This window comes from Gymnoscopelus braueri (assembly GCF_963280865.1).
Source record: "Gymnoscopelus braueri genome assembly, chromosome: 9".
NCBI lineage: Eukaryota > Metazoa > Chordata > Actinopteri > Myctophiformes > Myctophidae > Gymnoscopelus > Gymnoscopelus braueri.
In genome coordinates this window covers 23648237-23672720 of record NC_137610.1, presented here as the reverse complement: position 1 = coordinate 23672720, position 24484 = coordinate 23648237, and the positions used below count along the sequence as shown (strand labels likewise).

General features: G+C 42.0%; 1 protein-coding gene across 2 annotated transcripts in view; it reads right to left on the bottom strand.

The window, feature by feature from the left end:
- Positions 1–542: 542 nt before the first annotated feature.
- Positions 543–24484, bottom strand: part of bcl2l13 (BCL2 like 13) — a 33206-nt gene continuing 9264 nt past the window's right edge. Inside the window, exons 3-8 of one of the 2 annotated variants that reach the window (XM_080437638.1) lie at positions 23624–23734; positions 22942–23098; positions 21736–21808; positions 21219–21347; positions 2319–3089; positions 543–2282 (exon numbers count right to left, since the gene is read on the bottom strand). In XM_080437638.1, coding sequence (XP_080293764.1) covers positions 2043–2282; positions 2319–3089; positions 21219–21347; positions 21736–21808; positions 22942–23098; positions 23624–23734 — 1481 coding nt within the window. In that variant the 3' untranslated portion in view covers positions 543–2042. Of the gene's footprint in view, positions 3090–21218; positions 21348–21735; positions 21809–22941; positions 23099–23623; positions 23735–24484 lie in introns of both variants that reach the window. The other variant, XM_080437637.1, reaches the window with a different exon arrangement.

The following is a 24484-nucleotide window of genomic DNA, read 5'->3' as shown; positions in this document are numbered from 1 at the left end:
AATGTGGCTTTTTTTTATTTATATATATATATATATATATATATATATATATATATATATATATATATATATATATATATCCATTTGACTGGAATGAGGGGGCTAAACTGGACTTAATATGCCAACATTTTGAGGAGCAAAATCCAATCAAAGTAAAAGTGACAAAGGCCCCACATGTAAAAAAAATGCTGGTATGACACCTTTAAAGAAAGCAAATATGATGATGCACCCGATCACTCAATGTGAATAAAAATAATGCATTTTTCATTATGACATTTGTGCTGCAGGTACAGTACATTCCCACCTCTTACATTACGGTCTGTTTACTATTGCCCATAACATTTTCTATTAAGTTCAATTAGGGTTCTTAGTAATATTTAGATACAAATTAATCGAGTTTTCTAGAAGCACCATTGCACACACAATGACATATGACTGTTCACCTACAAAGCAATTCCATGCCACAACCCCTTGAGACTGGTTGGTAATTATTAAATACGCAATATTGCCATAATACAAGGATACCTTTCAGCTAGTTGGGCTGTGATTTGATGTAACCAACTTTATTTTAGATCTCAAACTTAACAAGTTAACATGAGAAAATACTGATTCAATCAAAACAATAGTCCCGACAGCCTGTGGAATTATGGCGGCTTATAAGTCTTACAAGTGCAAGTTTCAGAACAATATAAAAGCCTTTCCAACTGGTTGTGTATTGTATAATTAATGGGAATTAGTTTGAAATAATTCCCTCAATTTCAAGATAAAATCTTTAGTGTTCTGCTTTACATTTTTAGCAATGACACCAATCGTATACCATTTCTGCCAATAGCAGAAATATGCCACACGTATTTCAGCTTGCCTTTCATAAATCTAAAGCCATTTTCATTTCCACATTTCACTGACTGATTCAAATATCCACCAGAAAACATCCTGTAGTTTTCATATCTGGAAATAAAGTAACATCACAGCTTCGGTGGAGAGAATATTCAAATAAATCCCTTTTTCTTTGCCAAGTTTCTGCTCTATTACAACTTAAAGTGGAATTTCACACTAAAACACTTCTGGGGTCATTTGTACATCTACTCAGTCTTTTGTGTGAACATCAGACAGTTTTTAAGTTTATCGGTTTCAATATAGATATTTGATATTCATTTGATCAAACACTCCCCCTCCCACATAAGCCCATTTAAAAACACAGGTCCCTTGTTCTAGTAGCTGATATCATCCAAATGAATGAGGAGACCTTCATTTTTCCATTAGTTATTTAATGCATAGTCCTCATGGATTTCATGTAGTAACTTACAGGACTCCTTGATGCAGCATTATATTAAACTAAATACTGAAGAGCCTTGAAAACTGTGTGGGGTGCACACAAAAGTCTGAGCCGATGTGAAAATCAAGTGTTTTAAAGTGCAATTACCCTTTAAGTCTCATATAGCAACGACCACTATGAGTGTTGAGTTTTACCTAAAGACAAAACCCAGCCCACAGATAGTATAGTACACGCAACTCAATTCACATTTTATTTTCTTGAGTGCATTCATTCATTTAAATGGGCCCCACCCCCCTCCCCAAAATAAGCAGAGACAGAGAGAGAGAGAGAGAGAGAGAAAGAACTAATCCTTCCATCCGGTTAGACAGATCAAGGGCTGGAGTGAATAACCAACAAAACATCAAAACAAGTTGAGAAACGGAGGAAAAACACGGAAAGAGCACAGTTTTCACGCTGGTCTGTGCTTGTACCTGGTGGGTCGTTGTGAAGGTAGCTAGGCAGCGGAGCAGCCCTGATTTCCAGCAGTAAAGCCTGGGAAGTGCTGAGGTCTCTAGGGGACCTCAGGGGACCTGAGGGGACCTCAGGGGGTGAATTCACAGTCGAAACATTCAAAAACATTGCAGGTAGAAATGCGCCCATAACGACATCAACAAAAACATGAACAATTTACTATGCGCAACCTTTCATGTCCGATGAAATAGACTCATTTCCATGCCAACGCCCTGCAGTGTTGCATCCTCCCCTGAGGCTAGAGTACTGTGCCATTCTACTTCCTCCGGTAGGTCAGGGCGCCGTAAATCGCCAGAGCGGCGAGGGCCACCATGGCGGCGCCTCCGTACAGCAGCACCGGGAGCTCCGACTCTGGTTCTGGCTCCGTCTGAATTGGGGGCTCCTCAGCGGGGGGGCCCTCGGCTGGGGGCTCCACGGGGGCCTCTGTGGCCAGCGGCGCTGCGAGCAGGGGCACAGCCTCTGGCTCTGGCACAGTCTCCGGTTCAAACTGGGGCTCCTGTAGCGGGGGAGGGGCTACAACCGGCTCAGGAACCGGTTCGGATGTGGTTTCGGGTTCTACCAGTGCTGGGGGGTCCTTGGCTGGAGATGGGGGTGCCACCTGGACAGGTAATGGGGCAGCAGCGGCGACAGACTGTGGCTCAGGGTCCGGTTCTACCGCAGGAACAGGTGCCGGAGGTTCTGGCTCGGGAGCAGCAGCTTCAGTGACGGGTACCGGGGGAAGAGGCCCTGGTTCGGAGGCGGTGAGAGATGGCTCCGCAGACAAACTCACGGGGGCCTCTATAACAACAGACTCCTCTAGTGACACCAGGGAAGCCGGCGCTGTAGAATCGGACAGTGCCGGAGGCGGTGGGGTCTGGTCTCTAAACTCCGCCCTGAGCTCCGCCAGATCGCTCTCTGTCCCCAAAACGCTCATCATGCTCTCCTGAAGCCCGGACTCCTCCTCGGTGGCCCCGGCCTCCAGCAGCTCCTCGCGCTCCACATGCACGATGTCAGAGTTGGAGGAGTTGTTCTCACTGCGCTCCTCGGCCAGGGCCACGCCCTCGATGCTGTCCAGGCTCTTGATGTCCTCGGGGTCCATGATGCTGACCTGCGCCCAAGACTCGTGGCCGGCCAGAGAAACGGGTAGGCTTTCCGTCTGCCAGGAGCCGTGCAAGCTGCCGTCGACGGCGTCAGAACAGAGCAGCGAGGAGGGGGGGCTGGGCTGGCCGGAGTGCTGCTCTCCTGATAGGATGTAGATGTCGTTGCTGTCCTCGACTATCAGCGGCGCCTGGTCCTCCTCTTCGTCAAGGTTAAACACTACACCCTGGTGGACAGAGACAGGACAGCAATGTTATCAACACGATTTGGGAAGTCTGTGGGAAATAGTGGAATTCTGGCTATGTATAGCAATTCAAATAACATCTGCACTGTGTTTGGTATAATATTTCACCTATTTCACATGCACGGCAAACATCGCATTTTGCACATGATGTTCTACTGCTACCGAGCCAGAACCAAAATCGGGACACCAGGGGTGGTTAATAGCCATTTGTGGTTCCTCACAATCTTACTCAAGATATTCAAAGGTGGCTCAGTCAGTTAATACAAAGATCATAATACTCCTTGTGAATGCCCAGTTTGAATCAGACATGTCTCCACTCTCCCTTGGGTTCCCGTCTCTCTACACTATATAAAATAAAGCATAAAATGCCCAAAACGTATCTTTAAAAAGAAGTGTATTCCAGTGGAACATTCAATTCTGATTATGGTGACACAGAAGACTAGATGCTTCTCTCACCCCTTTCTATATGAGGATTTGATGCTTTGCTATAATACCCTTCCATCCATTTCTACACACTTTTTTCACACTTTTTTCTGATGATGAGCTCCAATAGGTCAGCAAAAAACATGATCTCTTGTGGGGAAAAAGGGTTTGCAGCCTCATTCATAAAAGTGAAAACCGTGTTAAAACAATTGTATTGACTCTGATTTAGACAGGTGCACCCTAATTTGGGAATGTCATTATAGGGGAAACTTTCCAAATATTTTCTAAATGTAAAATAATAATAATACAAACAGCAGATCTACAAGCTCATTCGCAATGCGTTGCGAGCTTGTAGATGTACCTTTTTAGCTATAAAGTTGTCTTCAGACAAAGTACAGTATATAGGGTTTAAACTGGTGAGATAAATATGCATGCCCAAATTATTACACATATGACTTGTCTTGCATGCCACCTAGTGGTAAGCAAGCAAACAGCCAATAAAAAAAGAAAGAAAAAGCTTCTGTGAGAGACTCGCCAAATGACCCAATTATGTAACTGCCATATCTGATAATCATGTGGCTTTACTGAGTGGCACTTAAAGTCTGCCATCTGTACACAAATTCTAAAACATAAATCCTCCATTTGCCACCCACATGTGCATGTTTTTAACCAAATATGTATTTGGAGTCCCTCTCACCCCCAAGCCATGGGGATTTGCTGTGTGAGCATTGATAGGAAAAAAAGGTTTCTTAATTCAATTGTTAAATTGTGATATTATCAAACATAAATATCAAACACGTCATTACATGCATGTCCCAAAAGTAAATGCATGTATTTAATTCAGTCTGACAAGAAGCAGGAATAAAACATATCCTCACCAGCCATAAAACAAATTATGATTTGAGAGGGGGTATATAAATCAGAGGCATGGACCCCGCCCCCATCCCCTCCAGCAAACTGGAGGGGATGCGGACGTTAAACCCTAGCTTTAACATCCCATTACTACAGTACTTGCACAAGTGACCAACCATTAGGTTACATTTGAACACAATTCATACTGTGGAGAGAGCACAATATGATGTGGAATTTCTGCTCCAAGGGGCTCAGAAGTAGGCCAGTGAGTGAGTGTGTGTGCACATGAGTGTGAACACAGTGTGAACACAGTACAAATCACCATGACCTGCTCACTACCGTGAGGCAGGGGACACGGTTTGTATTCACATACTGTATACTGTAAATGCTGAATAGTCAAGCAGGTTTTAGGATGGGTGATGTAGTTTTTTCAGTATAAAGTCATGTTTTGAGGAAGATCAGTGAGGCGTTACCATTAGCCTTATACACATTCCTCCTCTTCATAACTCACAAAAGGACATACTCAAGTCACACTACTTCTGAGCACTGCAAAACAACAACCACTTAATAACAGTAAAGGGCAGTCCACACCAAGAATGATAACTACAACGATAACTATAAATAAAAATCAATCAAACTCAAGATTACGGCATTGTCCACACCATAACTATAACTGTGGCGAACAACATCATTGGGATCACTTTCAGAACGATTTGATGAACGCAAGAAACATTGACAGCGAATCAAAATCCATCCTAATTTACACATCACCCAACGCTATCGTTCATCAGTGTGGATGCTCACATAAAGTTATTTATTTGTAAAGTTATTCTTGGTGTGGACAGCCCTTAAAACTTAACACAGGATGACTGCAACAATGCACTGTGATCTAAGTGATAAGAGTTGAGTTGGACAGGTTATTTGGACCAAACCCTATGGTGCCAGGAGGGGAAGTAAAGCTTGGTTGGCTGGGTTGGAATTACATAGTCCGTCACGGTCAGGGCAGGCTGCCCTGATGTTGCGTGTCATACAGTGTAGGTGTTTTTGTTTGCTTCAGGACAGAGTACAGGACAGCCGACCCAGGCAGGGAGGATGGATCTGACAGAAGAGAACTGCTCTCTACTACACAACACCAGCAAACCCTACTTCAATCCAACACATGGTGATGCGATCATCACAGGAAAAAGCCAATTCAAACTTCACCTCTGTATAAAGTGGTCTGTCTGCTAAGCCCCATTTTGTACTTCGTTGTACAACGGTATCATGAAAAAGTAGCAAAGATTGCAGATCTACAAGCACACAACACATCGCATCGTGTGAGCTTCAGATCTGCTATTGGGAAGGGGAAAAAAATCACCTGTAATGACATGTCCAAAACAGGTACACCAGCTTCCAAGTGGTAAAAACCTTGCTTTGATAATGATTGAAGATAAATGCCATTTCAAGAATGGCTCAACTGAAAAGTAAATTTGCATGTAATCCACATTCGTTGATGAGGTATGTCTCCATCTTTAAACTAGAGTCACGTGTTTACACTAAGAGAATGTCCTTATAAGGGGGGGGAACTTAAATGTGTGGCAAGAGATTAAATGTGTCACCCATTTGAACCCTGCATTCAATTTCACCGTAAGCTGATTTGCATGTGGGCTAAGTGTTTTGCATTACATTCGTATTTAGAAGTAAAAAGTACTCTCAGAATATAACCTCCAGTGGTTTCACAAAATCGGGAGGGTTAATCAAGTCCGGAGTCCCCCAGGGCTGTACAGTATACTTGGTCCGCTCCTTTTTCTTCCCCTCTACACCAAATCTCTTTGCCGAAAATAGGCTATTTTCACGGATTTTTTGTCACCCAGAAAATAGCTGATGTGGTTTGGTCTGTGGATATTTTTGAATACACTAATTAACTGAATTAAATTCAGTCCTTTTTCACCACTGATCCGGAATGAAGAGCAAAAGCAATAAATCATTTCATATCCTGCCTATGGTAACCTGACTGAACACTCAAATAATTTCATATCCTGCTTATGGTAATCTGACCATTATCATTTGATAGACGGCCCATGGTAATGTGACCACTCAAATTATCTTATAACATGTCAAGGTTAATTCAAGGTCAGTGGAGAAGGAGCACAAGTTGAAGAGAGGAAGTGAAATTTGGCCTCTGCTTGGTGGTGAACCAGAGTGGTTCTCAAAGTGGTGTCCTCGGACCCCTAGTGGTACTTGAGGGGGTTCCACGGGGTCCTCAGCTAAATTTGTTAATATAGCATCAAAATCAGTTTAACCACTTTAGAAAAATTTAAAATAGCCGATCCCTGGCACAAAAAAAATTCACATCGGGGGTCCGGGGCCAAATACGTATCAATTTGGGGTGAGTTCTGTGAGTTACAGTAGTGTATATGTCTGGTGGTGAATGTAGACTGACTGTAGGTCAGTTACAGTGTAGTGTGTATGTCTGGTGGTGAATGTAGAAGACTGACTGTAGGTCAGTTATGGTGTAGTGTAAATAAAATGTGTACTAGTGTATAGATAAGTGTCAATCGTATCATAGCATTCCCTTTACTAGAGGCTTTTAACTTAAAATACCCCTCAAGTTCTTCATTTGTACTCCAAGTGACCCCAGTTACACTATTTAGGCATTTAGCAGAAGCTCTTACTGTATGAGGATTGACTTACAAAGTGCAAGATGTCTGAGTAAAGGATATGAATTCTAGTCAAAAAACAGGGTAAATGGTAAAGTAAAAAAAAGAAAGCAAAGAAAAACTATGAAAGTACAACAAAGTAACTAGGATACCAGGTAAACATCAAACAGTGCAGCGTACACCATGCCATGATCTACCTGCTGAACTACATGGGACCACATGTATCACACTCATTAATTTAATGCTTCTCAAATTACAAGACAGAAACAACACACTTAAAGGGGGTATCAAGTCATCTTTTGTGTTAAAATAAGTGTTAATTAGCTACTCAGTTATGATGTAATCATTGCTAGAGAGTGTTTGTTCAGTAGCAGGGGTCTCCCCGTCTCTCTAGTTCTTTAGTAAACAGAAAATAAATTTTCAAGTGAGGATACCAATTTTATCCAACCAGGAGAAACCTGTGGAGACAATCCCCTTTCAAGTTGTCACTTTTAACTTTCTATGTTGCTATTTGGCGTTGGGAAACACCCCTGGATTGGCGCCAGTGTTAAGATGTTGCTCCGTTGTCAAGCGTGTTCCACAGCTCTCCACACTCGCCACACCCAACAACAACCAGCGGCATTCCTGCCATAGGAAGGACATTGACTGCAACGATGTATAGTACACAGGTCATAATAGTAACAGTGGTCCCCTCCCTGGATATCTGGTTTGTACTCTCACACAATCATTAACGCTGTGCTGTTTTATGATCTACACAGCATATGTCTCATCTGTTGGGGGGGGGGGGGGGCACAGCCCAACAATACTCCCAAAGTATATAAACATACAAGCTCATTTCTAAAGCACAAAACTATACTGTAGGTACTGAGAGGGTATAAACCTGTGCTCCTTGCATTAATATACGTCAGGAATGCGACAAACCAATATCCATGAATTCAATGCTTCATTGGGGTGTGTAATTGATAGAAAATAAGTAATTTTTTGGGTGAACGACTCCTTTAACTCCTAAAAAGCTCTGCATGACTATCATTAGTACTTGTTACTTTGAAGCTATACAAGTGTGACTTGCCACACATGGTCAACATACTGCATCTCCTTGCAAATCTAGACACTTTATCCTTGAATGCAATATGTCTCATGAAAACAAGAGAGCTACACTTCAGAACATTTTAAATGACAATGTCAATGAATGGCAGTAGGTCTGTCATCAACTAAATAAATTCTTAGTCGACTAACAGTCACAGAAATTTGTCGATCAACCGATTAGTTGATTTAATTGACAAATATGTCAAATAGTGTTTGCTGCATACAATCCTGCAGAGACCAGCCTTTTCAGGTTGGTGAGGTTGAGAACCGAACATTCTAATGTTCTCAACGGCTACTTGGGCTATTAGCCTATAGGCTGGTAGAATTAAAGCGGTTAAAACCGAGTTAAGAGTTTACAAGCGATGTACATGAAAATAAGGAATTAAAATTAATCAAAGTCTTGGTTGACTAAGACCAAACCGACCAATTAATTGATTACTCAACTATGAGTGGAAAGCCCTGAATGGCAATTTAAAGGTTATCTTGAGTTACAATAAGGCTAAATAAATAATCTTCTCTAACATAGTAAAACAAAGCACATAAGAGGCTGCACTTTGCCCCTTCAGAGGCTACCCGTACCACTAAGCTACTCTGTGCACATCTGTGTGTATAGATTTGCCGATATGTCCATGTAATGCACAGGGGCTCATCTTTAGATAAGCACGCTTTACATTTATCAGCATTATGCAACCACTGTTCCTAGTAGTCAGACATTGACAGAGGTCACCCTGCAGGCCAGCAGGCTGCTAAGCAAAGCCTCAGCAGATATGACAGCAAGCTATAAGCCTCTGTGCTAAGACTGAATTACCTGCGTATTCATGTGTCCACCACTGGGCATCAATGAAAAGGTCACAAGACCATTGTAGGAATGGTGATAAAAAAAAATACTTGATTTTAATAAAATAATTAAATTGGGAGGACATTTTGAAATGTATTTTTTTCTGAAAGCCTTCACATATAAAAAAATAAAAATAAATAGCCGACCTACAAGCTCACGATGCATCACGCTTTTTATTTAGTGTCGATTCATTGATATATAAAAAAAACGAAAAGATTTAAAAAGATTTAAAGAAATGCCCTTCATTTGCACTTCATTATTCAAATTATTTAAAAAAATATCGATAGACTAATCGCTAACAAAATAATCGACTGCAGTGTGTGTGTGTGTATTTCTTGCTCAGCAGAATGTGAGAAACAGCGGCTACTGGCTAGCCTACAATGAGAGTGTTCCAGGCCTAGGGCCCCTTCGTAACAATAACTTAATTAGCGAAGAACAATGGAAAGTAGCTGATGACTGACTTAACATGGCCTTTTAATAGGCTGCAGAACATTAAGGTCTGCACTCTGAATTCGCTCATTCTGCTTTGCATTATGGAAAAGCAGATAATTCATATGCAGTCAAATTCAGAGCATTAATTTAACACTGAGCATGCATTTTGACATACAGTTTAAGTCATACAGTGTAACCTTTTCAATAAGTTATTTTAGATATATTTCACTAGTATATTTTTCATAATAACCATTCCACATAAATGGACAAATTTGACAACTTCTCTAACCACAATTCTTAGTCGAGTGTTTGCAAAACGACACAGGCATCAGAAAACTACCGGACATGTATTTATTTAATGTAAACACAACCGTCTGAGAACGTTGGGTTACAAAATAACCTCTGCGCTAGGACAAGAGGTGGTGGGGGGTTTCTCCATCAGCATCCCTGAGGTAAATGGTCTTGTGTGTGCATGCGACAGGTTCCATCACTGACCTTCCATCATCATTAACCAGTTGAATCCTACAGTAGCATCCCTATTATGGAGCGAACATTTTGTGAAAATAGCCTTTCAATAACCGAACTACAAGTCGGCTATTGACTTGTTGTGTTGCGACCCGTTGAGAGCTTGTAGCTCGGCTATTTTCAGCTAATACATTTGGTGTGGAGGTAAAAAAAAGGAGCAGACTTTGTATTTATTGATCCCTGGGGGCTTCCGGTCAATGAAGTCATAGTGTAATGTTTAAGTGGTTAATGGCTTTACATCTGTACTGCCAGACTGACTTACGTAGATGTAATAACAGAGAGATGAAACAGGGATAAATGTCCTGCCTGCGTCACAGAGCAGCCAGCACTTACTGCCAGTTACAGCTTTCCTTATGCAGGCAGCAAGAAAAGAACACTATACTGTATAACCACAAGTCAGTGGACACCCTTTCTAATGAGTCGCCTTTGTTTCAGTGAATGGAAATATAAATGCTACAGCTACAGTGTCATTCTACACCATGTTCTTCTGATTTTGTGGCACTAATTTACGGAAGGCCAATCCCCCCCATACACACAGAAATGGTTTGTTGAGATGAGTTAGGACGAACTTGTCTGGTCTGCATAGAGCCCCGACTCTGACTCTGATCAAAGTTACAAACTACATCCATCAATCCATCCAGCTTCTGCTTATCCAGGGTCGGGTCGGGTCGCGAAAGCAAACCCAGACGTCCCTTTCCCTGGCCACATTAGCCAGCTGACTGGGGGATCCCGAAGCATTCCCATGCCAGCATGGAGATATAATCCCCCCTCCCCCATCTGGTCCTCGGTCTGTGCCGTGACCTCTTCCCAGCTGGGCATGCCTGGAAACCTCCCTGGGGAGGAGACCAGGAGGCATCCGTACTAGATGCCCAAACCATCTCCGTTCTAAAAGGAGCAGCGGCTCTCCTCCGAGTCTCTCCCGAATGAGCTTCTCACCCTATCCCTGAGGGAGATGCCAGCCGACCTCCTGAGAAAACCAATTTCGGTCGCTTGTATCCCCGTGGTGCAGTGATCACGTCACGTGCCACGCCACTGCTGGCCAGATGATGCTTACATAACAGCGCCATTACTTGGCCTTGCACTCAGCACGCTTTAGCGCAGTCAATACATGTCCTGACATGACACAGTTCTGGAGCCCTCTCAAGCAGCACCATGTCCCTTTTGTTATTTCTTGTCTGTATTTTTGCACTTTTTAAAGTAAATCTTTTACGCAGTGAAATTCCCCGTGTTATTTTATCCATTTGCAACTCAGAGTGTACCTTTACTTTATTTCTGTTACTCTGTGAAGCACTCTGGATTGCCTCTCAGTATGAAATGTGCTGTACAAATATCCCAAAATGTTTTTACTGAACATAAGGGGCAGTAGTGGACTAATTATACATGCGTACTGTACTTATAGTAAATAAAAAAAGTTTAGCATCTATACTTAACAGAGCTTTTTATCTTTTTAGAGGCTTATGACTCCACTATATTTCTAGGAAGGGACCCCTGAGACCCAAACTTACAAAAATACATTATGAATTAACCACTTGAGAAATATACAAATAATAATAATCAATACAGCAATGCATTGATATTAACACATTGCGTGCCAATCGCGTAGTTCTACGCGAAGTGGTATTTTTTTCTTTTTTTTTTCTTTCGCAGTGACACATTTCATTGTAGGCCTCCCTCGCAGCAATCTGGGAACCCAGATCCAACTGAAAATGAAAAACAGCGACCTCTGCTGTTTGTTCTATGTCTGTTGGCTCTGGGCGGAAGAAAACGTAACACCAGTGCGCAAGGAAACCGGGGTTTAGGTCTGCCTTCAGCTTTCACTTCCGGTGGGTGCCACTATGTTTTCATTCCCACTAACAATATTTCTACACGGAACACTAACACCACTTCTCCCAGAGAACATGGATCGTTTTGGTTATAAGCCCACTTGTTTCTATGATGAAAGAGTAAGTTAAAATCTTTCCGTGGTTTTGTCTGCTCCGCGGACGCTATTGTTAAATTAGTTTGGGTTTGTTTCGAGGGGGAAAGATCGACGGACATGTGAATCCCGCCCACTACATTTGATTGGGTAAAGCGCGGCCTGCTTCCTGATCTGAAGGCACGCCCACTTGTAGCCAATGCGCACACGTTATGACGAACCTCCCCGACAGATTCCAACGTAGTGCAGAATCTGTTCTTGAGAGATTACCCTCGCAGTGACACATTTCATTGTAGCACACCGGAAACGGAAATGTCAATCGAAGATTTTCGTTCCCACCCGCCGCCGCTCTAAAGCTTCCCCTAATCCGCCATTATCTCGGTTGTTGTTTTTCTCCACGCTGAACGCTGTTTAATAGAAACTGCGACGACAAAATGGACGATCGCCGATTGAAACGGTCTTCTCTGGGCCACTCACACAGCTACCCTGTCTGTCTACAAACAGTTGAACGCGCGATCTTAAGGTATTTAGTGAGGTCTGTGGCGACGTGAAAAAAACTAAAAAACAACAATAAATCGCTGCCACTGGTGAGTACATTATGATATTAAACTCTGGCATGGAATGTGTTAAAAAGAAAATGTACTTTGTAATTTGTACTTTTGAATACTATTTCTATTAAAAGTACTTTAAATCAAATACACATTTGATTTAGGAACTTTCGCTTGTAGTCGAGTAATATTTGACCAGGAGTATCCATACTTTGACTTAGTACTTTGTCCACCAATGAGGGGTAATCACTGTTAAACTCTGAGCCTACGGTATATAGTTCCATTCATGACCTTCCTGACACAAGGATGTGAAGTCATCCATGTCTATTCATTAGCTTCTAGGACATTTTGCTAAGTGAGGTCACTTCCTGGACAAAGGAGTAGTATGAACTCAAGGTGACCGTGACCAGGCAGGTCCTCACGTAGCAGTTTTCACTCTGAAGGACATCTGACTGGTCTGGTGTCCTCAGAAAGCCCTCAGGAACAGACAGACAGACAGAACAGTGGCTCTCAAATATTTTCAATATCAAAGGACCCTCAAATCGGTATGGCATTCCTCATTTTGCTAGGGACCCCCTGGAACCCCCTTAAGGACTCCTGTTGGTCCCTGTACCACACTTTGAGAACCCATGAGCTAGGATAGGACAAATTAACTGAGCAGGCGTCTGTGTGTGTGCGCGCGTGTACGTACAACTAAAATCCTCAGTGCTATGGAACTCTTAGAGTATAAAAGGATGTCTGATGCCCACTTTTGTCATCTCAAGTAGGCCATTTCCGTTGCTCGCTCATCATCTTCTCCCCTCCCCTGTACAGACCCCCCCCCCCGCACACACACACGCTGGATTCATGAGACACTGGCTTTGTTGTCGCCAAATGAAGTGAAAACGGCATTGTACTTCGTTGCAACTAACAAAAGGGCATTATCAGAACGACCTCATCAGAGTGTGTGTGTGTGCATGCTTGCATGAACACACGCATGACAGCCAGAATGACACCACAGTCTGAAGTATAGGAGAGGATAGGACACAATGTCCCCTACAATGCAATGGCTCCTTTTACAAAACTAACTTATCGCTTATTGTCATTTTGACAAAAAGGTGGGCGAAAAGGAAGAGCAAGCTTTAAGGCTGTCCACTGTGTAACAATGTAAAACAACAGTCCCTTGTTGCAGTGCAGTATTTTGCGCTGTAATCTGTGTGCTGAATGGCCGGACGTTGCTGTGGTAAAAACAGTCAAGTTAGATTATTCACGTGCTTGCATTGAGTGATGAAGGACAATGAAATTAGATCTCAAGAGTGCTTTCCTGCGGCCCACAGTTCATCACAGCCTCTCCTGTGATATACCCCGCAAAACACAGATCAATGTTCCAACTCTATCCCTGTCTGAGTACATGTACTGTATACTATCACACACACACACACACACACACACACACACACACACACACACACACAAAACAACAAGCCAATTACTTATGCCATATTCAAAAAAAGAACTCTAAAATAGCCGATCTACAAGCCCACAAGCTTGTAGACCTGCTATGTTTCCGCCCTTGCCCAAAATAAGGACGCGAGGTTGAAAAGCTGTTAAGAAGACATCCTACCTGAATGTGACTTATTATGCAACCCCCTGTGTTTAAAAAGTCCAGCAGATAAAGATGGAGAGAGAGGGGTTAGTGAAAGTGAATCAGTCAGAGAGGAGAAGTGTGCGTGCCGTGCATGCAGGCCAGCTGTCAAAACTAATACGAGATTTCACCGAGCTGCACGGGACCTCTCACTGCTCATCACGTCCCGCCCCCTTTTCTCTCTCTGTCCTTCCCCTTGGCCCTCCCTCCCTCCTTCCAGTTCCTAGCCAGCACCAGAGCCATTGAGAGAGAGAGAGAGTCAAGACACTCCCACAGCCACTTAAACACCGGTGCAGTGCACATATGGGAATATGTGCACTGGCAGTCATTCCATCCAAATATTTAACCACTAGCGAAATTAGGTGATCTACAAACGGGAACGGCACCGGGATGTGCAATGAAATGTTATGAGGTTTGAGGGTGAAAGCTGTTAAACACTTAAGAATATTCGCCCCCTGAACAGGTTTCATGTGGATGGACTACTGTTGTGAACGAAGAATATTCACATAATATTCAAACATGTATTGCCAAAACCAACTTGAGTTCATTTGGAATTTGTTTCAGTGTGCTCAGAGATAACAAGAACTAAAGGAATGGTGAAGTAATGCTTGCCATCAGGTGGCCGATAGTTCCAAACATTACTGTATAGTTCCAAATATTGAATCCCCTTTATGTGTGTCGATGAAGCATGCGCGATACATGAACCATGTGACCTGCACAGTTTCTAAAATAGAAAGAAGCCAGCTCTGCGTTTCTAAAATAGAAAGAATCCAGCTCTCAGTATTGTCCTTTCATAATTTGATTTGCCTTGCCGCGACTGAACAACAGAAGCATTTCAGCGCAATCAAGCTGAAATGCGTCTGTTGTCCGGTCCCAGCGAGCCAAGTTAAATTATGAAAGGACTTCACTTAGTTCATTATGAGAGTGTTGCGGGCACTGTGGTTTCTCTACCTTTCGGACCCCTTCGTTGATGCAACTCTTTCTATATCATTGGCTCTGGCATCATCCATCCTTCCTATTCGCAAACTCCTTCTCCGTCCCTCCCCCTTTTCCCTCTTCTCCTCCACTCCCCTTCTGTTAGCATCTCTGCCCCTCGCCCGTTCATCTGCCGTGACAGAAGAGTCACCCCCGGTGAGACTGTGGCCTCGTTCAGAGCCACGAGGCGCTGCTTGCTGTGTTCACATCAGCAGCGCACGTGACCACGCTATGACCTGGTTCACGGGGAGATGTCTGGTCGTGACGCAGCAGCATTCGGCTCTACAACGTGAGAGCCCCTAGAGGGCTAAAATACTCACCACTCACAATTAATTAAAAAGTAAAGTCTGCCTGTGTCCCTCACGTATGACAACAGGAATTGTGCATCCCGGGCTGGCAGTAGTCTTAACTCATAAAGAAACTGTAACAACATGACAGGGTTTTGATTGATTTGCTTTTGGTACAAAGACAAATCTGAAAATATTCCACACGTGGAAAAGCAAATTAAGCATTTTCAACCTGGTATCCCTGTTTTGGGCATGCTTTTCATCAACACCCTAACATTTTTTCGCTATTATAGCAGATCTGCACACGTCATCATGCGGTGCGTTTTGAGCTTAAAGGGATACTTCACTTTCGGGCCGGGGACACATTTAAAAAAAAAATTAAAAATAAATTAAAAAAGTTATGGAAAATTCATGGCCCCCTCACGACACGCAGTGTCCTACTAATGTGTGAGGGGGCCATGAATTTTCCATAACTTTTTTCATTTATTTTTAATATTTTTTTTAAATGTGTCCCCGGCCCGAAAGTGAAGTATCCCTTTAAGTTAAGTAGTTAACCAATTTCAATGTGGCGTCCCAATTTTTAAAAAGACAAGATAATTCAGAATAGTAAATACCGTAAATAAGTTAATATTTTTTTTCCAGACTAGGAAATACTATAAGTGAGTTCAACATGCCGCATATTTTTTCTGTCAGTCAGAAACAAGAACAGCGCAGAAAGCTGTTACATAGAACATAACAGATCCCTAGGCCTAGAGCATGGCTGTCACAACTATTAATTACACAATCGCCTAATCGGAATTATTTGACATAATCGCAACTATTTTGCATAATTGTCCGAATAGTTTCCATTCATCTGTGTAAATGCATCTGTTGAAACATGTTCATAACATTTTTCAAAAATAGCTGAAATTGCAGATCTACAAGCTCACAACGCAACGCGATGAGTCTTGTAGATATGTATTTGTATTATAAGAACTGGTCATCGTCAGTAATTTCTTTTCATATTTAAGTTATTATTACATATCTGCCCTGCCCAATTTTTGTTAACAAAGCCTAAAAGTAAAATAGAAATGCCATTTTTATTTATGTTCCAATGTTCAATGCCAAAAACACAATACATTTGTTAATCAATTATTTGTATGACAATTAATCGTCAAGAAAAAGGTCATTATCGTGACAGCCCTACCCTTGACTAGAGAATTTACTGCCATGACTAAAGAGGGGAAAGGTAAGAGAACTTAAGCCATCCCCGACACTGCAGTGTAAAGTTGCACGTTAAATAATAAGTAGGTATTGAGCAACAACACACTTTCTTGTCTAGAAACGGTAACCAGATACGTTTGACTATTCAGCAGCTGGGCCTTTGGTGACATGCTTGGAGTTTGCACATTATTTTCCTGTAGCCAGCATCACCTTCAATTTTGACTATGAAAGCTTAGACCCAAGGGATATACTGTATATGCAAAACACTCAGTTATTAAAGGTACTAAAGTACAGCCTGAATCTATCCTGATAGAAAGCTGTTGTAACAGCAGGAGTCCTTCATTTGCAAGAGCAAATGACCCCAGCATGCTCTTAGGTCACATATTATCAGCACCAACATGCACAGAGGGACTCTAACCTACACAGTAAAATCCCCAGTTACAGTAATTCAACTCAGAGAGTGCACAAGACAACACACACAGATCGATGTTCCTACTCTATCCCTGTCTGAGTGCGCGCACACACGCACACATCATCTAAAACAAAATTACATTTCATGTCAAGCGGACAATAGTTGCATCTCAGGGAAATAATAAAAACAAACACATTTCAGTGCTATAAACTGGCACAGAAATGATATAAAGTGATTTAATCCAACATAAGTTATTTCTGTACTAAATGAAAACTAGAAGCTAAGCTGTTATTAAAAGCACTCTGCTGACCCCAACTGGCCATATAGTATACTGCTGTACTTCATCAAGTCAGCAATTTTCATTTAGTTTCACTCCATTATTCAGTCTGAAAGTACTCAGCGGAGCCGTTATCTGAGATGGGGGCATGGCCAAAGTGGGACTCTTTGGTGATTGGTTCATACTGGATCATCCCCGTCGGGCTGGTTACATTTTCAACCGAGAAAAGCCCGCCTTCGACAGCGTCACCAGACCCCTGAAGTGTGGCTTGCGATTCAGGGGCTGGAGCCAGGCTAAGTCAGCTCTGATCTGACCAGAACATGATCAGAACTATTTAAACCTAATTTGCACTTTGTCAGACAACCGCATCGTTTATATTAAGTCAATGTAAAGACACAAACCGAGCAATATTTCACACCAAACCAATAGTTTGTTGTTGATGGGTGTGGATTTTCTAAGCTTTCTAACACTTGTTAATGGACAAGACATAAAGATAATGGTCTGTCAGGTAAGCACACGTGCTCGCTTGTTTTACCATATTTAAAGGTTTAATGACATTCACTTTTACACCACATTCAAAGTCTTTGTCCTGGTCCTTCAAAAGTGTACAAAAAGTTTTAAGTGAAAATTCCATTCCAGTGATCAATGGCAGGTGTTTTTCTCTCACATTTCTAAAGCCTTTTCAACTGCAATGAAAAAAGAAATCTTTGCCTGCGGGTGTCGCTGGTGAGGGATTTTGCCTGTCAATCATCGCCTCTGCTCCGCCCCCCCCAAAGGAAAGGATAGGGGAGGGGAGGGGCGAGGAGGAGAGTGGGCGGGATTAATCGACAGTGACCTCACTGTCGAAGGGCCAAGCTCAGATTACTTTTCAGCCTAATTATTCAGAAAACCCCAGACCACAGAAAATCCACTGAATGTTCTAAGTTCATTTTTTTGGGTGTAATTGAGGTCATAAAACCCCAAATAAAACATTGAAAATAAAAAAAGTGAAAATGAATGTCATGATACCTTTAACACATTAGTGACACACGCACGCGCAGTCACACACACAAATTCCTGAGACAGACTAAACAAGGTCATATTTGATTTAACAAATATTCTTAGCATCATTCTTGCAGGTTTTACAGTAACTAAGTATATAGCAGTTCAAATGCCTCCTATCAGGAATATGAAAGGTAGTGTGTAAGTGATATGTTTTCGGTTAAAAAGTTAACGCTTTATATTTGGATAGTAATAATTGCTAAAGATTGTTTGTTAAGTAACAGGGGTCTCTCCAGCTCTTTAGAAAATCTAATACATTTTATATTATATATATATTACATTTTATCACTTCCAATGTAACTTTTTTGATCCTGTATCCTGTATGATCCCGACGTTGAATCGTTACCACAACCATGAGTAGTCAGTGTTTACATGCCTATAACAGATGGCAGGACATTTGAGCACTGCAATGGTCGGTTGGAACGTTGGGGGGTGTGATTAAATGCTGCGTGTGGAGCGCTTTGGACATGACATCCAAAGCGCTCCTCCCCTCACAAAACGCTTTCTGTGGACACGGCCCCTTACAGTACCTTTAAGACATTAAGACCTGAGGTCTACAATTGTCTTCTAAATCAGTAGTTCTTAAACCTTTTTGTGCCAAGGACCCCCAAAATGATAGGTTTCTGGCCGCTGACCCCCATCTGAAAATGTTTTGTGTCAGGGACCCCAAGAAGAGAAGACTTGTGTTAAAAAACATTCAAACACTTTCAAGATTCAAAATTTTTCAAAAATAGCAGATGCACAAGCTCGCAGCGCGACACAAAGTGACACGCTGTGAGCTTGTATGTCTATTTTTGAGAACCACTGTTCTAAACCTGTTTTCTGAAAAACGTACATTGCTATATTTATATAAATCTAAAATTTCAAATGACACAGATGCTTTCCGGGTTTTAATGGGTAAAGCCCTCTCCAGACCAATCTGAGTCGGCCCGATTTTGGGCCGAATTGGCTTCGGGAAGCGTCGGCCAGTCGGTTAGGGGTCCGTCGGGGGGTCCGTCGGGACCTTTTCGGCCGACCCAGAGCCGACCGAACATGTTCAGCTTTTTAGCCGACTGGTAGCGCAGTGGCAGTGACAACAAAGGGCTGTCGGTGTTGCCAGATTATGTGAGAGAAACAAGCGACCATGTCTATGAAAACCTACATTCACTGTTTCTTGTTGTTGCTCCCAGAGAGAGAGAGATTGATTGATTTGCCCTACTTTTGCGCTGTGGTGATTGGGAGCAGGTGTGTAAATTTGTCCAGTGACGGAGTCACATGCATCCGTGTTTATGTATAAATATGTAATGCGCAAGTATGTAAACATGTCCTTCTGAGTGGGAGTTCAAGCATTGCATGAATAGGCTCGTAAAGCAGAGAGAGAGAGAGAGAGAGAGAGAGAGAGAGAGAGAGAGAGAGGTAAAAAGCGGCAGAGAGAGGGAGAGAAAAAAGGGAGAGTGAAAGATTGAGAGAGAGAGAGAGAGAGAGGTAAAAAGCGGCAGAGAGAGGGAGAGAAAAAAGGGAGAGTGAAAGATTGAGAGAGAAAGAGCGAGCGAGAGATTGAGGAGACGGAAAGAGGGAGAGAGAACGAGCAATTAAGTGAATTGCTTTCACCTGCTGCTGCTGCTGCTGTGCGGAGTGTGCTACAGGGCATATCTCCGCCAAGCCAGGGTGACCTACCCAGGCTCATGAAATTCATATTCAGGCATAGTAGCCAATTAGAATGAAATCTTCAAAAACGGACTCATATACTGATACAGAACCATATATTGGCTATATATTATGGCTGTCGGGTGGAAATCTTGTATGTTCCTTTTTTATTATTATTTAAAAACAATTTAAAATCGTGAAAATAGCCAATCTACAAGCAGTAATTATTAATAATTAAGAAATACTATATTTTAAAGAGTGAAAAATCAACTAAAGTCATTATTAGTGCAAGTTCATTCACATTTCATTTGAATGAAAATAACTTGTGGGTAAAATACATTCTGTGAATCTAATGTGATTAATGTGACCCCTACGTCAGTGAAGTCCAGGGCTGAATGTGACATATTGAGACCTATATAACTAAATATTGGTCATTTGCCAACACATTATTTTGTGAAATAAATGGGTAATATTTCACAGATAGTTATACTATTCTTATAATATATTAAAATACAATCATCCTTAACCTTCAAGTTAAATGCATTATTTCCGTGGACTTAAAAATCATTTTTGGACTTAAAAATCGTTATTATTTTTTGGCAGGAAGGCCGGGCAGGGCCTTTGTGCCCTCCAAAAAATTACAACACCAAAGGCCAAGTGGCCTTGCCCCTAAAATGACGAAATTCCAGGCTTGAATGCAATAGATGTACTCTGAGTCTGTTACAAGTAAAAGTCCGGAATTCAACATTTACTTGAGTAAAAGTACTAAAGTATTGGTATAAAAATGTACTTAAAGTACCAAAAGTAAAAGTACAAAAATGTTTGAAAATAGCAGATCTACAAGCTCAGAACGCGTGCATCGCAACACGTTGTGAGCTTGTAGATCTGCTATTTTCAAATAGCTTATAGGTACAAAATAGGGCTAAAGTGGTTAATGTATGTTTCATAATGATTTATATCTGCAAAGTAACTAGTAACTAAACATTTCAAATAATTGTTGTGGAGTACAAGTATAGACAATTGGAAATACTCCAGTAAAGTAAAAGTACCTCAAAATTGTACTTAAGTACAGTACTTGAGTAAATGTACTAGTTACTTTACACCACTGCACGTCAGTGAAGAAAAAACGCTGGGAACATCCCTAAGTGGCTTTGCAGGGAAACAAGCCCAAAGTCGCTTATAATAAGCAGACCTGGCAACGCTGGCACGCTAAAAGTCAAATTAGCACATGAATGGCCAGTCGGCTGACAGACTTAAATGGTAACTTTTGCCAACCGAATACCAGTCTGTTGCAGTCTGGAGTAGTCTGCAATAGTCTGGACGAGTCTGTTTGGTGCGGAGTTGCCTTAAGGCAACGCATCTATTCTAAAGAACCAGTGAGCCCAGCAACCACAAGCAGTGAACTCACCCATCCTCCTTCCTGCATGATGTAGTCAGCCTCCGTCTCCTCCAGAAAGCGCACGCCCAGAGGCACCAGGGTGCTCAAGGACTGACCCTCCGTCTGCAGTGCCTGCAGCATCACCAGTGGTACCAGCACCTGGAGGCAGGGAGGAGAGAGTGGGAGAGCTGAACAGAGTACAGCGGCGGTTTTCAACCCGTTTTGAGCTTTGGACTAGGGTTGCAACTATCGATCATTTCCATAACAATTATTCCATCAATAACTTTTCAGACTAATCGAATAATCAAGACATTTATTTGTATATATTATACATCTATTATTTTGTATATATAGCAATGGATCGATTAACCACTTAAGCCCTATTTTTGTCATGCAAAATAGTGAAAACTTGAACAAAAAATTGGCTAGATCACTTTTTTTGTATTAATAAAAAAAGTAATCAATAGGATAATCGCAAGGAAAATAATTGATATTTACAGCCCTAATTCAGATTGTGTTCATAGGAGACAACCATGTTGCGTCTCACCTTGTTCCAACCTCCCTGTGTGTGTGTGGAGACTTCCAGACATGCGTCTCTGAAGGTCTGGTAGTCCAGAGGACTGGAAAACACAAACGACAGTGTCAAACGATTACTAATTACACTTTTGAGGTTTCAGTCCTCATCTTTTGTTGGAGTTCATTCTGAGGTCTGTTCTGTTTACTTGTACTCTCCTATGAAGGAATAGGAATTTCTAGCTTGTAACTAATAATATAATCCTAAGTGAAATCTTAGCAGAAAAAGGTTTTGTATAGTTGGCCACTGATCTCAAAGTATCTAAAATTATACACTTTTTCCGCTTGAACACTTTTACTATGTTGGTCCCTATTCTGGAGCTAATATTTGCCAAAAATAGCCGATATACAAGCACACAATGCATAGCAACCGGACACGTTCTGAGCATGTAGGGGGTCAACTATAGACCCCTGGGGGCTCCGGTCAAACTAGGTATAGGGTTTAAGTTAAAACGTTAAACTGCTAAAATTAGAACTACAATGAAAATAAAACCTTGATTATAACATTCCTTTCAGGCAAACTCACATTGACCTTGTTGGGAAACATTTTCCTCACATGTTGCCATTGGATATTTGAGTGCATTGTGGTTTGTTGCGATTGCTCTCAGCCTCAAACAAAAAGGAGCACTACTGATAGGCTTTTGTATAAACTCTAAAAGATTACGTTCAAGCTCCGACCTACTAACTGAAAGGTTTTGTCCCAATCTGTGATATGTTAAATACCACGAAAGGAGCCACAATAGCACTCTTTTTCCTAAACAATGAGCAGAATATGCTAAATTATTTATGGTGTTTTGGTATTATCGTTCTAAACCCATGTTCCTGCTGGACTACATCCAGCCACCTAGTTGATGCTGTTCTACATGCAGCCACCTAGTTGAAGAAATCGCAGGTTGAGACTTAACTTTTGCTTTCGTGAAATATCCAAGACTATTAGGGCTTATGGAAGATGTACCTGAACAAGTATTCTAATGCTAATTTGACCAATTCAAATACCCTTTAATCTTAAAATAAATGTAATGTCATTTCTTACTGAAGGGATTTACCAGCCACATGGGTTAGGGATATGCCCGATTTACACAAGGTTACGCGCCGTGTTGCGCACCGAAAATAGCAAATCTACAAGCTCACAAGGTGTGGAGCTGTGGCATATTGTGAGCTTGTAGAGCAGAATACTGACCCGGTGAGGAGTGAGTTTACAACTGTTGTCAGGTATGTGCCCAGGTCTCTGGACACCCGATCTCCCACGGCACCAAGACAGTCTTCAATGGAGCTCTCTGGGTTGGCTGGGTGAAACACCGGCGATGTATGCCTGTCAAAGCCCGTGCTGGAGAATGCTGAGGATAACAGGATGAAATCCTCTCAGTCCCAGACAATTATATTTGAGGATTTATTCACATGCCAGCAAGAGTAAGGAGAATAGAATAATAGATTGTAGTATTGGAGAGAGACTGCAACCGATCTAATCATAACTATTTACGCCATTTTTGTACAACACCGTCATACAACAAAGTATAATCGGCAAGAAGGTCATTTGTAGTTGCAGCCCTAGAGACTGCATCGAACACGTTTACAGCGACGGATACTGTGTTAAAAAAGGCCAGCAAAGGCCACCGGGATCGGGACTCGAACCCGCAACGCGCTGTCAGGCTACTTTGGAGCCTAAGAAAACATGTTTTTACAGTTAATTTTAATGCAAACATATATCTAAATGAAAATATATGGTCAATGAGCTGCAGCCTGCTAAAGCATATCAAGAGATAACAGGGCAGCTTCTACGTTTTGGTGTGAAAGGACAATAAAGCCCTGAAAGGTATTATATTCAGGAGCCGTTAGATGTGTGTTTGTGTACGTTCACTTACAGGCAGAGATGTGGTCTTCCAGTTTTCTCAATTCATCTTCTATCTGTCCCCTTAGTACTCTGTTCCTCTCCCTCTCGCCGTCTCCACCCCCAGATGGCTGGGAGTCTCCTCCTAAGAGAGATAAACATACCACACGTCAGCCAACGGCCTGTCACATTCTCTGTGGTTTAAAACCGTGTTGAAAAAGATTCCTCTCTGCGTTTCAAAACAAAGTCAAACTGAAACACAGCTTTTTCCCCTTTTTTCAGTTCACTATACAAGGAGATGCATTATGCCTGTCCGAGTGTGCACAATTAAGCACACCTACAGTACAATGGGGTGGTAAACTGGGCATAAAAGGCCCAAATGTCCTATTTCACTGCCAACTGAGCAAGTTACAACCAAGTTCTCTTGTGGCATGAAGCTTCTTGGTCTTAGCAGACACTTTGGCATTGACTGCTCAACTGAGGTAATCACTAGGGAAGCAGAATTAGCAATAAAGCCCAACTGATATATCGGTTTGGCCAATATACAGTATTAGCCATTATTTGACTTTTTGAAGACATGCAACGCACATAACCATACAAAATAAATCAGGCATCGGATCCAAAAATCTTTCATTCGCGAGGCTCTACTAGGAAAGCAGAATTATTACGGATGTAATGCCTAAGTGAGCTTCAGCAAGGAAGCAGTGTCCACCAGTGTATCCGTCTTAACATTAACATGAGGAAACAGGTCAGTTTGATCAGTAAAAACAAAGCATGTCACAGTCTGCCTGAGCCACTGACCCTTAATGGCGTGTCCATTGGGTGGCATAAGGTGGCACGTGCCACCCCTGGAATCTGACTGGTCACCCCAAGTGCTACCCATTATTCTAAACTA